The 16,398-nt window shown below is 40.3% G+C and overlaps 2 protein-coding genes across 4 annotated transcripts; one reads left to right on the top strand and one right to left on the bottom strand.

Annotated features, from left to right (window-relative positions):
• Window positions 1–16: 16 nt before the first annotated feature.
• Taf12 (TATA-box binding protein associated factor 12) lies at window positions 17–2,054 on the top strand. The gene is made up of 3 exons (XM_011144440.3): window positions 17–528; window positions 609–801; window positions 968–2,054. The coding sequence occupies exons 1-3, from the start codon at window positions 166–168 to the stop codon at window positions 1,093–1,095; spliced, it is 684 nt and encodes a 227-aa protein (XP_011142742.1). The 5' UTR covers window positions 17–165; the 3' UTR covers window positions 1,096–2,054.
• Window positions 2,020–16,391, bottom strand: Svil (Supervillin). Of its 3 annotated transcripts, XM_011144441.3 has the most exons (25): window positions 16,275–16,391; window positions 15,998–16,192; window positions 15,519–15,707; window positions 15,000–15,161; window positions 14,356–14,432; window positions 13,841–13,973; window positions 13,481–13,709; window positions 12,025–13,290; window positions 10,364–11,142; window positions 8,710–10,086; window positions 8,411–8,509; window positions 7,939–8,107; window positions 7,582–7,739; window positions 7,027–7,268; window positions 6,551–6,755; window positions 6,227–6,378; window positions 5,598–6,071; window positions 5,019–5,169; window positions 4,344–4,495; window positions 3,944–4,216; window positions 3,602–3,725; window positions 3,124–3,318; window positions 2,769–3,046; window positions 2,487–2,642; window positions 2,020–2,340 (listed from the first exon to the last, which is right to left on the bottom strand). In XM_011144441.3, the coding sequence occupies exons 3-25, from the start codon at window positions 15,703–15,705 to the stop codon at window positions 2,254–2,256; spliced, it is 7,125 nt and encodes a 2,374-aa protein (XP_011142743.2). In that variant the 5' UTR covers window positions 15,706–15,707; window positions 15,998–16,192; window positions 16,275–16,391; the 3' UTR covers window positions 2,020–2,253. The 3 variants fall into 3 exon arrangements, with proteins under 3 accessions (XP_011142743.2, XP_019697853.2, XP_025160735.1); XM_019842294.2 differs by lacking the exon at window positions 16,275–16,391 and having other exon boundaries at window positions 15,998–16,220; XM_025304950.1 differs by lacking the exons at window positions 2,020–2,340; window positions 2,487–2,642; window positions 2,769–3,046; ... (3 more) ...; window positions 4,344–4,495; window positions 16,275–16,391 and adding an exon at window positions 4,846–4,869 and having other exon boundaries at window positions 15,998–16,242.
• Window positions 16,392–16,398: the final 7 nt, after the last annotated feature.

Genomic DNA, 16,398 nt, shown 5'->3' with positions numbered 1-16,398 from the left:
CTCATCTTGTTTCGTTCATATTTTATCTTCATAGTTCATGTTATAAACTTCGCGAGTAATGCGAAATTGAGTGCTTCCAGTTATAACAAAAGTAAAGTGATATCTGTCGAGAAAGAATCACTTATCAGTGAAAAATTAATAACCACGTGCCAATCTCGTCGTCAAATGGCTCAGCAAAGCGCAATCGTACAAACATCCAATGCTGGCACAGATATTGTATCCGTGCTTGGAACTTTGCAATCTGTAGGACCCAATAGTCAGAGCTCACCAGCCTTGCCTAATATGCAAAATAACGTGACTACGACAACCACTGTGCAACCGCAAACGCAATCTCAACAGACGCAATATGTATCACAGCCTCCGAAACAAGTACAAGTGCAGCAACAACAACCACAAACACAACCACAACCACCACCAGCTCCACAATCACAGCCACAGTCTCAACAACCACCGCCACCACCACCACCACAACAACAACAGCAACAACAACAATCATCTACTCCGAGTTCTTTCAATGATTTCCCACAGGTATGTAATACTTGCAAACATCGTCAAATTAAATGTATCTGGAAAATGTATATCTTATATGTAATGCTGTTTGATTTTAGTTTTTAACAAAAACAAGGTTAGAAGATTTAGTAAAGGAGGTAGATCCTACTGAGCAGTTGGATGAAGAAGTAGAGGAAATGCTCTTACAACTGGCAGATGATTTTGTGGAGACTACAGTGAATGCAGCTTGTCTATTGGCTAAGCATCGTCATGCAAATACAGTAGAAGTTAAAGATGTACAGTTACATTTAGGTAAGTCATTGCTATATATCTACAAAATAAGATATTTTAATTTTGAGGAAACTTTACCAAATTATTACTTGATTCTTCTAAACTAAAATGTATTTTATCTAGTAAGCAAAATAAAAAAGAAAATTTTCATATGCACATATACATATATTGTTTTATTGTATTTTAGAAAGGAATTGGAATATGTGGATCCCTGGTTTTGGTACAGATGAAGTACGTCCATATAAACGAGCAACTGTCACAGAGGCGCATAAACAAAGATTAGCACTTATACGAAAGTCCATCAAGAAATATTAATTCCTTTGTAAATTACATTTAATTAGTTAATTATTTTTCTGAGGTTAAATGATTGTATTTTATACATTTTTCACATCTACTGTTGCTGCTTTATAGTTCTGACTACTTTGTGATAATGTTAAATTTTTCACTACAGCAAAGTCCAACAAAAAAATTACTGGTACAGGAGATTGTTTCTTTTCGATAGACCATAGTTGCTCTCAGTACCTAAAGAACCAAATAGTATTCTATATACATATATAGAAATGGTTTTATTACAGATATTGTGTAGTCGCTGTTAGCAGCGAAAAGATTAATTTCATACACGTGTTTCTTTTCCGCACATATCTCAATTGTTATACAATGCCATTACAATATAAAAAAAAATAAAAGTATGTTTGTTATTAAAACTGTAGATATTTTTCAAACTTATATAGTATATGATTTAATGTGACACAATGTGATATGTAACTGAGATCATTTGTTGTTAGATTTTTAATTGCTTTCAGATCTGTACAAAGATCATATACAAAATTAATCACGCAACTAGGACGAATTATAGTTCTAGCTTCATTGAACACGAAGTTTTTAGAGAACGAAAGAAAGAATTAAGACATGTTTTTTTGTGTGAATACTATTTAAAAACGCAGAATATATATTGTAAATTAGAGAAACGGTCCTCGTATAGATATCACGCGCGAAAGAATAAGCCGTAACAGCATATCACTTACTCGCAAATATAAAGACCATACAAATATAAAGAAGATGTTCGCAAGCTGATTCGTACACAATGCAGCAGGTATTAAAAATATATAATTATCTATTCATATGCGCGCGGCCTGTTATGTGTATATATATATATATATATATATATATATATAAATTATATATATATATATATATATATAATTTAGACAGCGATGACACAATGTATTACCGAGCGTGTTGTTTCTTCTTAATCAATCATCTGTTTATTATTACAATATATCGTCGATGACATTATTCGCTGGTTTTTGAAATATTTCATTTTCTGTTATACGACATTATAAGTTTCGACAAAAATGCGCTTATATAGAAGTTTGAGACTTTAACCCACAAAACATCGTGAAACAATTAACACGTAAACTTGAATTTACAAGGGCAGCTATTAATCGCAATGTTGGCAGCCAAAACAATCCATCAGAACAATCCAATTTCTTTTTTAAGATTTACTTGTTTCCAGACTGGAAGTTGCTGAAATTCATCTTTGCTCATCCCCAGTAGCTCCTAAGTCATAGAAAGCATTTTTATTTTTTGCATTTGAGAATCCAAGTTCATTTCTAAAATATCCCCTGTTGTTAAGTACTGTTGTACGTATAGCAAACATTTAACGTGCATCCATAAATCACAACTAATCTGTATGCGATACTAACTTGAAAGTGTTGTTGCGATAAGTACAATTCCAAGCGCGTTGGATCGACTCCGTCGGGCAAAGGCCTCTGCAACAACTGAGCAGGAGGATATGTGCTTTGTGTCAGACGAGCCAATTCATTTTCTACAGTTAATACTTCTCCCGGATTTCGACCATCCTGGTGATAGATTTAACCAATGTGCATTATAAATCATATATAACACATATCAACTTTGTTAAAACGCGATCGCAAGAATTATACGGTTACGATATGGAAAAAAAAATGCGATCTCTTTATACATACTTCTATATTCAACTCAGCAACGTCGTCCCGATACGTCCATTCGGGAAAGAGATTTATAAATTGCAACGGTTCGAGTCCGGCCCAAATTAGATATATAGGAAGATTTGTCGTTTGTGCGCTTCGAGTATTCCGCCAGTAGCGTATAGCTGTCGTCATTGCCGCCCTTCTTTCAGCCTGCCATCGGACAGTCTTACTGCCGGACTGATCTTCCGTACCGCTATCAGGCCACCATCCTTGCCAGATCCAAATTACATCCTTGTCATCCAATAAAAATAAGGCTGAAAGTTGCGATATTTTTAATTACGTGTTTTTCGCCCAACTATTTTTGAGATATTGTTTTAAGAGAATGTCATACCTGGTTGGCTCGCTTGATACAGATCATCCTGCGAGAAAGGAAATGGTGTCGCAAGGTCCGTGCGATGCGGGCAAAGTATTTCCGTTGCACGAAACGTTTTAAAGATGCTTGATAAGTGATAAAGCCTTAGTGTATGCTCCTGTGTTTGAGTCGTCTCCGGTGACCAATACAGTTTCTTATTTATACCTCCTAACGCTAGAAAATGCAAAGGATTTGGTCAAGTGTTATAAATAAATAATCAATATCATCCTACACCAGGAAAAAAATATAAAACTTTCATAGATGTTTTATATATCTAGAATATATTTTACATTATAATTATATATTAAAAAATAAATTGCAGAATATCTTTTTTACACCGAGTATTTCTCTCTCTCTCTCTCTCTCTCTTTCTCTTTCAATTTTCCGATGTGTCCATGTGTTTGTCGTGTATACAATTTAAGACATTTTTACATCTTCATCATTTACATCCACTCACCATTTCTAAATTCTTCTGGCTCCAAACCCTCTTGAACTTCACATATCTGTACATTAATTTCCCTCGATAACCCAGTTTCTTCAGGTCGACTCTCTTTCAACTTGTTCGCAGCACTTAATGCATTCTATAAAAAAGATAAGAAGAATGAAAGAAAGTAGAAAAGGATGAAGATAGACAGACAAAAAAAATAAAAAGACAAGAAACAGCTAAGAGAAAAAAATGGTTTAAGGACGAGAAACAGAACAAAAAAGAATCCACGAAGTCTATCGCAATGTTGAATTTTATACCCATGTCGCGTGTATATATTAATTATAACATTCTACAAATTAACAAAAAATTTACCTCTCTAATATGACGCAACGAGTTATTTCCGTGCCAAACGTATGCTTTCGCATTTTTGGTGTCCAACAACACGAAGGAACCTCTACTTCTCAATTGTCGAGTGCTGCATGGAATTTCGTTTAAAAATATCTCAGATTTCAAAGTACCTCGACAAATGTACAATCTCCATCGTTTCTCGCTCCTTTTCTCGGACCTTTTACCGCTGTGTACTATCATCCTTCCGGAAAATAAGTTTAAAAACGCGGCTGGCTCATGACCTTGGACAACACGAATCTGTGAATATCATGTACAATATTGAGAAGAACGAAACATGAACGAAATCTTTATGAAGAACGAAACAATTGTTTTAATGATGTCGCTGTTTGACGACATCAAGTAGTATTAATGAGGGCTCTTATACCTGGGGGCCTCGATCGCTGTCCAATTCGACCGTCAGCAGTGCCGCGGCACCTTGTTCGTTCAAAGACGCGTTTCGTCCTTGCCAGATGAAATACACCGACCTGTCGCGACCTTTTGCCGAATGTTTAGACGGCAGGCCACTGAGTTCTCTGCCTACTCATGTAAAAAAAAAAGAAAAGATACGTAGGGGCAAATGTATCATTGACAAACCTACTGCTAAATCGTTCCAAACTATATTGAAGAAAAATTGAGACTACGTATCACTTGGAGCTTTCTGTAATCATTCCATTATTCCCAAACCATCTCAACTCTAGAACACTAGGGAGGTGATTTTATAGCCTATCAAGACTGAAGGTATGCGGAAAAGGGTGCATGCCGTGTTTTTTTTTATTTCGATGTAAAATTTGTAAAATTTACTTACGTTATTTTTTCCGCGGGTACAATAATGCGTCTGCAATGCGCAATTGTACTTCTTCAAAACGTAATTATGTTCTTTTTTTTTACACAAATAGGTTCCTTTCGTCATTCTATGTGTAAAAGCATTAAGATTAAATGTTAAAATGTTTACGTTATTAAAGAAATGAAAATATACTTTTATTTTAATGAAATATGGATTTACGATGGTTTGGAAATAAGCCTTTCGACTTTGCGAAGCCAATATAACAAAAAGACTCACCGGTTATCGTGACGGAGTACGTCCATTGGACGATATAGCTATCACTAGAATAGAATTGACCGATGGATGAGCCATTTAAGAGCGTATGCGAGAATTCATCGATATGCCACATCATTACGCTGGTCGTAGTGACGATATATTCTTTCTTCAACTAAAATCAAACAAGATCATCGGTTACAGCTTAGACTGGTGCGCAATCGCGAGTTATAAAAAATGAAAGTATATATGAGAAATATTTTACTTTCATTTCGACGCAACGAGAAATAGTCCGTTATCAAAGATGGGAGAGTACGCAGTTTGAAGGCTCAAATATTATGAATTTATGGGGCTGGTCGGAGTATACATACAGAGTATGTATACGCATCTGATAATGCAATAAAGGATAATACGTTGATATTTGAATTTTTATAAAATATAAAGTCGAAAAGGTTTTAGTTTACTTATTGTCTAGTAATACGACTAAAGAAGACTTCTCGACTTCTTAAAAATTTAGATATCAACATTCGATTTACTAGTAGAGCTTTTTCTAAATACATGATATTCGTCATGAATAATACATATGTTTTACTATGAAGTTACCTCGCTATCGTAGCAACCAGTACCTCTACCCAGATGACAGCCCTCCAGTACGAAATCAACTGGGGTGACGTTCGGCAGCCACATCTCGTCGCTGTCGTCCAGTTGTATGGTCGCGGCACCGTCGATTTGCCGCACGTCGTCCTTCCTACCGCGCGCTTTAATCACACTGGTGCTATTAGGCCAATCGAGGAACTTCTCCCGAAAGAGTATCGTTTCGACGTGTTGTGTCAATTTGGCGAGCAGGCACCATTCCGGCCTGCTTTTGGCAGATTTGATAAGACAATTTGCGCATGAATCATCGCCCCGACTGCCGAGCATACGAGCCGCATTGATAGGACAAACGGTACACTCGCTGTAATCGTATCCATCCTTCCACATTTCTGCGGCGAGTTGCGTGGCAAGCCTCTTCTTGTCCGTCGAGACACCCTTGCCGCTCCAGATGTACATCTCAGTGCCGAAGTCGAACACTAGGATCTTCATAAAGAGGTAAGATATTATACAACTTCTCATTCTATGACTTGCGCTCGAACACATATAAAAATTTATGCACTCTTATATTCTGTTTAAAAATCAGAATTGGGTTATTCAAAGTAGTCTTTTTATAATAAAGAATAAATTCAGAGTTATACCTTGTTTTGGTCGAGCATCTCTATCTTCGGAAGTGCACCCCAAAACTTATCGTGAGGCACTAACTGCTTATCCTTCAATTCGTACACCATATTTGTGTCGATAATAGCGGATTCGTACAACTCATCTTCGTCAGGATGACCAGCTTCGATGACTGCAGCATTAATAAATCACGTTATAGGTACATTAATTCTGTGTATATCAATGTTAATCTTATATAAATTTAAATGAGCTTTTTCTTCCCTTATACTTGACATATTTTACTGTTAGAAGCATTTTCGTCCAACGCAGATATATAAAAACGTAGAAAAATTTGCCAAACGTACCATTCAGCTTTTCACTGTTGAGTACACCAAGATAACTCCAAAACTTTTGCACCTGACTCCTCGTGCACGTTGGTTTATCCTCGTGTATAGTGATAACTTGTTCCGCCTGACAGCCCAGATCCTTCTGCTGTAGGATACACGATACAATCTCGGCTGCGTGAGTTCTTTCAATGATATTGCTATATCTTCCTATATAGTTGAAAACCTACGATTCGTCGGGAGTTAATTTTCTCACCAGCGACAAGCAACAAGCAACAGCGGCAAGCGAGAGGAAGCGAGCAACGAATACAAGCGTACATAATTTACTACACGGTTTCTCTCGGACATACAGCCATATCACGCAGACTATTCGATCTGTTTTACCGAATGATCGATACATTCCTCATCGCCTCACTTGGTGACTGAGAGAACGAGTATCAGCTAACGTATTATTTTCCGTTATCTTTATCCGCACAATCAATTATCAAAATTATTACCTCTGATCTCGTCACCAGTATATAATTGTCACCACTATTGATACATTCAGCGACAGGCTCGATCAGCCTGGCTTGAACGTGCCGTCTTCCTTTGACCAATATCAACATTAAATCTTTGTACGGCTGCAGTTTGTTCGTCGACACGCTCGTTTCCGTCACATTTCTCAGAGTCACTGCGCTAAAATCTTCGGTGGAAGCCAAACCGGCGAGAGCTTCGACAGCGAAAGACGAACTTTTAGCGACTGAAACATCGTTCGAGGATTTGAGTATTAACTGAACACTCGAAAAGTGCGTAAAGTCTCTATTCGTGACGGAGAAACCTGATTGTTTTCGCGCTCGGATAAAATGTAAAAATAAAATGAGGAAGAAAAAAAATACACATACACAACGCATTCTTATATCCTGATTGGCTGATCTCTTCTTTCCATCTGCTTCTGATCTTTCATAGGAAAGTTATACGTATATGTGTTAGGTTGTATTTATAGTGTGAAAACCGTCAGATTTCGCCATGGTGTATGTGTACCCAGTGTATGTAATGCTAGAGATTTCACTCACGTTTTTCTACGTTTATACTCTTGATTGTTCTCGCGGCTATATTCGTGCGGAACTCGGTGTATTCCGATCTTAAATCGGTGCGTGCCGCGAGAGCTCTGAGAGGGTTTCTCGAGGTGATCCGGCGACGTTGCATTCGTATGTTCCGCTTTTGTGCTAATCTGTCGAGAAAATGATCCGAGCTATAGTTATAATTGCGTTATCCATACGTACCGATGTGTTTTCAGAATGGATTTTGTTATCCGAATCTATTATTTTCTTTTTATCTCTCTCTCTCTCTCTCTCTTTCTCTCTCTCTCTCTCTCTCTCTCTCTCTCTCTTCACTCGTTTTTAACAGATAATGTAAAAGCAAAAATTTACAATTCGGACTGCGGTGCAATTATATCGAAGTCGGTTTCATGTAAATCAAGACACTCGGTCTCGCACTTTTCCAGCGATACACCGCTAAAGAAAGAGGTGAACGTTTCGTCGTCAGTTTTAGGTACTGAAACAGTCGGCGACATGACATGCTCCGTTCTACATTCTTCACCTATAAAGTATAATAAAGTAAGTTCACACTGAATAAAAATGTCTCGTGTATACGCGCATCGGATTAAGCGAAAAATTGCGCTTAGGCTGTTAAGTTTCTTTGATTGGGATGCAGCGAGCTCACACGATCCGCGCTGTCCCCTATTTGATCCGGTGCAATGATAAGTGATCATATCGGATCCAACAACAACGCGAGTGGTTAACATTTTCTACGCGTTATTCCTGACATTCTCGTTGTGGGACAGCGTGGGTCGTCGGCCAAAGGAGAAGAAAAGTTATGCGATTTTGAGCAAAATATACCAACCACTGTCGTCACTAACGGGCTCAGAGAAGCTCATACGTATAGCACAGGGCAAATCTTTGCATGGACTAGTGGGTGTTGAGACCGCGCCGTTTACATATCCTAAAAAAAATATTATCTCTTTTAAGTTTATTTTTAGGTGTTTCATGGCCAATAAAACGACGATCCATATAGCATCTGAAGATGAACTTAGAACAAAATATCTTGAATATAAAATCCAACTATGAAGGAATGCCGTCCTAAATTGGTCTAACAACATCGAATGTTCAACAGAACGCAAGAGAAGAAGCCCGCTTACTCACCTTTATCCTTTCTCGACTTGAATCGCTGCGGACGCGGCGCTTTCTTCTTCTGGTTAACAATATTCGCCGCGAGTTCAGTGAAGAGCGGCGAGCCGGTGTCGTTCGGTCGCGCCGACGCTCCCATTTTGCCGGCAACGGTAAAATTGACCGCGTCCGGCGCGACGATCCTCCTCCTCCAGCCCTCCGCAGCGGACTCCAACTTGCCGATGCAGTCGGCTAGCACGCCCGACTTGATCGCCGGGCTCTCTTCAGAGCCGAGCAAGTCACCGCAGCGTGTCTCGTCGACATTACTGTCGACTACTCCAATCCGTCGCCTCCAATTTGTGCTGCCGCTGTGATGTAGCGCGGCCAACCGATCGGCAATGCTGACACTCGGCGTCTCGCTTGTCTCTATCGACGCTATCACTTGTGTGGCGCTACGACACAGCCCCGGTAACGGGTAGCCACGCCGTTGCTTCCACTTCTCGTCATCAAGGGCATGCTGACTGACGCTCTTGGCTACCGGGTTGGAATACCGCGCGACACTACTGCTATGTTTCTCTTCGCTTACGATGATGTTGCGTATCTCATGACCGCCGGAGGACGACGACGCACGATCGTCGTCGTCCTCGTCCTCGTCCTGCTCCAGCTCAACTTCGTCATCTTCTTCCTCCTCGTCCGCATCCTTTTCATTGTTGTCATTTTCCTCATTGTTGTCGTTGTCGTCATCGTCGTCGTCGTCGTCGTCGTCGTCGTCGTCGTCGTTATCGTCGTAGTCATTGCTGCCACCGTCGTATGACACTCGACCGATTTTGTTCACGGACGAATCGTCGTGCCATTCGCGACTGTATCTTTCCGACGAGCGGCGCGAGAGGATCTCGCTCCTGCACTCGTCGACAACATCGTCCGACGACGTAATTATTCGCGCGTCTTCGCAAGAACGATGCAGGTTGCGTTGCGTGATACCGGCTGACGCGATGGAACTCTCCGATTTGTTGCAGTATTTCGCGATGTCACCGCTAGGAGTTTGCCTCTCGACCAAGCGCACATCTCCTTCGCTTCTTGATGTCACCGCGTCAGCACCGACGCTCTGAAGCACAGGCCTCGAATGAAGATTGCTCTTTAGAATAGAACGTGGATACGCTTCGGCGAAACTCGGCAATGTCGATGTCGACGTCGGCGTCGACGTTGTCATCGTCGTCTGTTGCTCCATCGACTCTTCGCTTTCTCTCTTGAGCACCGACTTGATTAATTTCATACCTCGCAATTCCGGACTCTTGGCACGCGATAGATTATGCGTTTGACCGGTGGTCTTGAGAATACTTTTCGGCAGATCGTAATGAGACACGGTTGCGAGCAGCGGCGAGTGAACCGGTCTCTGACACTCTTCCGAATATCCTGCAACATGGATCAATTTATGCGAATTTGACCAACAGGAGAAAGATCAAACATGTACCAGAAAATCTACTATTCATTTTTTTTTCACGTAGTATACACAGTCCAAGATTGGTAAAGTTTTAGTTGGTAAACCTTTTTTGAAGAGTATCGCGTTACTTTTCAATCCTGATACAATCACCTTCTTACAGATCGATACGATAGTACAGACACGATCATCGGGTGCACACAGAACATTCAGCGATTTCGATCAATACGAAGGAAACTCGTTCCCGCTTACCTTCGGTCTTCGATGTTTGTGATTGATATTTCGCGTTTAAAGGCGAAACGCGGGACGCCACTTCCATCTCTTCGGACGTGACCGGCTGCGTTTTGTAACGTGTGGACGGCCGTCTCCTCTGTGGAAGCCTCTCCAGAGACGCCGTGTCGTTTCTCGTGGTGGTCATCGTCGAGGTCTTTTGGTCGAAGAGCCGCACACGTTCGGCCAGGCTCAACTTGGACGGCTCGGGCTCGTCGTTAGGCTCGGAGCCTTCGATGCTAAACGCCGCGGCGTTACGTTGATTCTGCAAAACCGCTTCGCGCACTTCTTCGAAAGTCACCGGCTGCGTGTTGAACCGCTCGCTGTTCTGCACCTTGCGCTCGCGGTAGCGTTGCACACCATGCGACGGTCGCTGCAGCGTTATCCGCTGCAAACTGTTTTCCATCGCGGTACTCTTGACCTTTTCCTGCAGGGTCCTGAAGTGCTGCGTCATTTTGGACACGCTGTTGCTACAACGAACAGCGGAGTGGTCCTCGCGACTGCCTTGTGCGTCTCGCAATGGTTCTCCTTCTCTTCGTTGATCCTCCTCTTCGTTGATCCTCGCCGCAGCATCGTTTTCGTCAGTGTTCCTTGTGAGAAACTGCTGCATTGCCTCGTGATCGTTCGCATTCTCAACGTCGATCATGGCAAAATGTATGTGTGAGTCCGTCTTACTCTTCTCCTCCATGTCATTTGCGTTGAATTGCTTTGCTTTACCAGCTTCTTCGCACGATAGCTTAGTCTCTTTAATGACGATCGAGCTAGAAAAAACACACGAAAAACATATACTCAGAATGCATACGGTAACTCTAATAATTGACATTTAACGTGATACTTTGATACCTGATGAACTCGATAGTAATTTAACTTGATATTTACACTTCTGCTTAAATAAATAATATTTATTGAGTAAGGGGATCGCACGGAGCGTCGTTTCTTCACAAATTTGCGTCGCCGACAATACACGCGAGCGCGATTATCTCGAATTTCTGGTAACTTTGCGAATCGCTAGGTGGTCTATTATTAAACTTGGCACTGTACCAGAGCCCCACTAAACTTGTGTATCACTACGGCAAATGCAAAAGGTTGATCAGCCTCCGAGTTCTTCAATGTTCAGTCGCGCGAATAAAATTCACAAAAGCTATAAAAATTATTTCGAAGATTTTCATTGATACAATCGAGTAGCCGCGGCAACGGCCAAGAATGTGAAATCGTAATGAAGAGAAGCTTTTCGTTCGCGAGAAGCTGACGTTTCGATGTTTCCTCTCAGCGCGTTTGTCTCGCTCTAAATTCTCAGCGTTATCCTTATTACGTATATATGAAACTTATTTATTTATTTTATCATGTCGGATTTGCGATGTAACGAATCCATGCAAAATTGTTATTCTAATAGTTGACGAGTAAATAATTTTTCTAGGACCTGGGTGCTGTCTATTAAAACGATGCAAAAGATTAGTCGTGATTGTCAAATGAAGCAGAAAACGGTATTACTCGATTTCGAAGAATTAATTACCCTTGCGAATAAAAGATATCGACTCGATATTTTTCCGAACATTTGACAAGGATGCCTCTTAACACTCAGTGCTTGAGCATTTCGTTAGTCACATCCGCGATTTGATTAGAACATTGATTCAATGACGTACCTATTTGTCGTGTACGAGACGTTGCTGGATCGATCAGTCGCAGAGCAATGACGACTGGTCGTTGGCGCGCATATATCACTTGACGAGCTGGACTCGAGGGACCTCCGTTTGGCTAGTACGCGAATCGACTCTGCGCAGTCATCGCTATTGGCGGTTCGCGCGTGGCCTACCGATTGCGCTCTTTTCCGCAAGAACAAGTCCGCCGTGTTCGGATCGCGCGTGATGTCGTCGTGATGTCGATTGTTGCTACCGCCGCCACCGCCGCTGCCGCCGGACTGCTTCAATATAGGCCGCACATTTTCAATCTCGACCGCTCGGTTCTTCAGCGCGGACAACTTCCTAGGCGAAGTCGACTCCACTTCGTAACTACCTTCCTCGTATGAATTCTTCCGCGAGGACTTTAGGATCGTCTTCTTCGGCCTATCGTGCTCGTGCTCGTCCGACTCCGTGCTAGACTTCTTTTTCAGTATCGGCCTCGGTTCGAGAGACGAAACATCGTTGCCGGCGAGTTCCTCCCTGCCATATTTCTTCTTCAGTATCGGTCGCACTTCCGATCCCTCGGCACCATCGGAAATCAGACACGCGCTCGCGCAGCCGCTCGTGGTCGCGTTCACGACCTCAGAAACGATAGTCACATGATGGTTGACATTGTTAGCGCGCACGTTATTCGCGAGCTTTCGTTTCAGAATGCTCTGCGGTTCCGGGGAAGCTAATAACGATCGATGCACCTCCCGATCGTCTTCTCTCGACGACTTGCGTTTCAATATGGACGTCGGTTGCTGATCGGGGCTCTGGTCTCTCTTGACAATTTCGTCCAGAGAAGATCGTCTTTGATTCTTCAAGATCGGTCGAAACTCTGAATAGGTGCTGTCGACGAAAGAGACATCTGGGGAGCAGCTACGACGGCGCAGTATCTCGCTCTCGTCCAGGCTGCTGCGTTTCTTCAGGATACCATGCCTTTTACGGGAAACCGGCTCCGTCACGGACGGTGAGAATGTCACCGGCGACGGCGCATGAGGAGAGCCACTGGTCGATGCTTGACGCTCGCATCCTTCACCATCGGTTGTTTTGTGCTTGAGAATCGAGATTGGCGCGTGCCTTGAGGCGATGCACTTTCTGGGCGACGTCTTTTCGCTTGAATTGTTTGCGGAGCTCGCCGCCGCCGCTGTTGCAGACGCGAGTCTCTCCACGCGTTCCATCGTGATACGCGTCAGCGCCGTCAATGCATCAACTCGGCGCGATACCTCCGAATCGCTTATACTGTTGCTGTAAGAACGAACGTCAGTCGTTACATTGTTCATAAGGTCTTTTTCTACATATCATTTTCGTTGATTCAATCGCGTGAAATGTGAACAGTACTCGGCATGAAAATTGGAGGCGACAAATTAGCATGTGAAGAAAAATCATTTCTCAACTATAAACATGAATTTACTACTATATGCTACGTCGGTACTACCTGAATTGATGTGCAATCGAACGCTTGGTGCTCGCGGAGGATGAGCAAGTTTTCGAAGGATTCTTCGCGGCACCGTACTGAGTTACTTTCGAATCGTTGTGTTTTCTACGTGGACTCGCAACTTGGCGATTGCCGCAGGAGTCTGAGAGACTCGATGCAATATCGGGCGACACTTGACTTCGTCTGACGGATTGCCTTCTCGCGACGGAGCGCGTCTCGTTAGAGTCGGCTGAAAATTGCATTGTGCCATTGTGAAATTGTGCCTTGGCGCGAGGCTATCTTACAAACATTTCCGTTAAAACCCGGTCGACATTAGAAGCAAGAAGATTGCGGTTTATATATCGAACGTAGACTTCTTACTTTCACTTAAACGATCGACAGGCGCTGCCTCCGTGTGACGTGACCTGTTTAAATAAGACTTGCGTTTGTAACTCTTATCTCTCTCCTTGACAGGATTCATGCCGACACCACCGTTTAAGGATGTAGAAGTTTCCTGTACATATAGATAAATATCAGTTTCTATATATATGCGTATGCGTCACAGCGTTCAGCAAGAATAATATAGAACATATAGAAATCGAAAGTGCGTGCGTAATATCTATATCAAATTTACTTCTTCTTAATGATGGTTTGAAATTACTATTCGTTTCTTGATCAATTGTTTGGTATAAATTAATTTCTTTTCGAGCTGAATATTTCGACCGCATTGTATAAAATTGCATATTCATAAAGATTTTCTAGGAATTTATAAAAGGAATTTATAAAAAATCAATCTTTCAAAGATTAATTTGTTATTAATTTCCAATTTGCAAAAGGAAAGTAACCACAAAATTTCAAGATATATATTTCTACTTGTTAATTTTTTGAATACTCACTTCCTTAACTGATGAATTGTACCTCGAAGAGCCAGCAGTTTCTGAACCAGGTATTTTTTTCGATACTAATGTTGAACCTGATTTATAAAAGAAACTAATTAATCCACCTACTTTCGTGAATTAATTACTTTATTACTGTATGAAGTATCTATATAAGATTATAATGAGATGTATAACAAACTTAGTAAAAAGATATATGTAACCAGAAAAAATGTGTCATATTTTATATGAAACATATATAGGTATAAAAAAATATGGAACATCCAACATAGATAAAACCAACAACAATTAATCAAATATTAATTTATTCTATGAAAGTCTAATGAAAGTATTGTATTATTATAATACATCCTCGCTAGAAATGTATAAAATATATTATTAATTGATATATAATTTGTTCATATACATGAAGCAAATAATATATTTGAAGAAGTTAAGGATATTTTATTTTTAAAAAAATATTAACTGACTAAAATATTAACCATAGAAATCAAAGGAAAGTCAGAACTACATTAATATTATTTTTTTCTATATATAATGGAATAAAATTCCTAATTTTAAAAATATCAATGTGTTATATTGATATAATGGCACACATATGAAATCACAATTGAATGAAAAGTTGAAACATTTTTTTTGCTCACCACTGGGTAATACTATGGAAGCAGCTCGTAATCTAGAAGTTCTGGTCTCACGAATCTGAGCAGTCTTATGAACTGTCAAAGTTTTAGAGCACTCTTTAGGCTCTACTTTGGATACTATTTTACCATTCTTTTCTATTGTAAGATTACAATGCTTCTTTTCTGCTGTGATAAAAATATATATATATATATATATAATTTGATTTATCAATATTCCAAGATTAAACATATAAAAATAGATAATATATTTGAAATAAATAATTTTTATCTCAAGAGAGAGTTATAATTATTAATGAATTTTATATCTACATATGCACATACACACACACATTATATATAATTTTTTAACCTGTTGATACTATATTATACTATCATCTTCTAATTATTGTCAAGTTAGTATTCAATAATTTGTATATAATATAAATGATTGTTATTAAGTATTAAAATGTAAAATATATCAAGTAACATTATCTCAAAACTCAGATAGACTCAATATATAGTAAATAAATCCTTAGAGCTTACTGATATTTGTGGAACATGTTGCTAGATCTCCTTTAGCTGATGACTCAATATTTTTTTTACCACAACGTTGTATACCATAGTGTGAACAAGAGGCTTGATTTACCGAATGTGTTGTACCACTTTCTGTCTCATTGGACGTATTCTCCTCACTAGCTGCCATCAAAATTGTGGCTCCGGCAGCTACCATTACTAAAAATGTCATATATTTTATTAAATTGTCTATAATTATATAGCTACACATTTCTGATAAATACATCAATATTTAGCTGCTCTGATAGCATCTAGAAGAGAAATTAAACTTCATTAGCAGATTATACTCCTCAATTTCAAGATAAGTATGATACATTGCAATCAAACATATGTGTCACTGATATAAAATTTTGAAGAAAGTGACGTAAAGATTATTGCTTCGCGTTGAAAATTTAAGTTTTGGGGTGGTTAAAGTAAACATTATAAGACAATGAATTCGGCGTACTCACTTGATGCGAATTACTGCGAGTTTCCCAACGACGCGGCCATAATTTCACTTTCGAAAGGTTTCAGATGAAATCGTCGGACAATCGGAGAACGTAGCCGACAATGCGTGTGTTACTTACGAGCACGTTATCACAGCTACTTAATAAGTACTATGTATAAAACACCGATGCAACTCGTAAAACGATTAGCCACGCAATCTGTACAACAAGCCGACGTGAGACGTTAACAGCATTTTACACCGAGAATGATGTTTAACGATTGAACAAAAGGAAACGATACCTCCGAATAAGCCATGATATCCTAAGGAACTGACTTGTGTCACTGGGCGGCGGGCGCGTTCAGCGGAGAAAACTGTTGAGTTGTCGGCTCGTGTACACTAAACGTCATTGATGCTTTCTGAATC

The sequence above is a fragment of the Harpegnathos saltator genome, unplaced genomic scaffold (assembly GCF_003227715.2).
Source record: "Harpegnathos saltator strain DR-91 unplaced genomic scaffold, Hsal_v8.6 scaffold659, whole genome shotgun sequence".
NCBI classification, from domain to species: Eukaryota; Metazoa; Arthropoda; class Insecta; order Hymenoptera; family Formicidae; genus Harpegnathos; species Harpegnathos saltator.
Note: the sequence above shows the minus strand (reverse complement) of the source record. Positions and strands in the feature narration are given on the sequence as shown.

Coding starts and splice junctions, on each gene's coding strand:
- Taf12 (XM_011144440.3), top strand. CDS start 166: ATGGCTCAGCAAAGCGCAATCGTACAAACATCCAATGCTGGCACAGAT. Junction 529..608: donor CTTTCAATGATTTCCCACAG/GTATGTAATACT, acceptor GTTTGATTTTAG/TTTTTAACAAAAACAAGGTT. Junction 802..967: donor AGATGTACAGTTACATTTAG/GTAAGTCATTGC, acceptor ATTGTATTTTAG/AAAGGAATTGGAATATGTGG.
- Svil (XM_011144441.3), bottom strand. CDS start 15,705: ATGGTAGCTGCCGGAGCCACAATTTTGATGGCAGCTAGTGAGGAGAAT. Junction 10,087..10,363: donor ACAAACATCGAAGACCGAAG/GTAAGCGGGAAC, acceptor TCCATGTTGCAG/GATATTCGGAAGAGTGTCAG. Junction 6,379..6,550: donor CAACAGTGAAAAGCTGAATG/GTACGTTTGGCA, acceptor TTAATGCTGCAG/TCATCGAAGCTGGTCATCCT.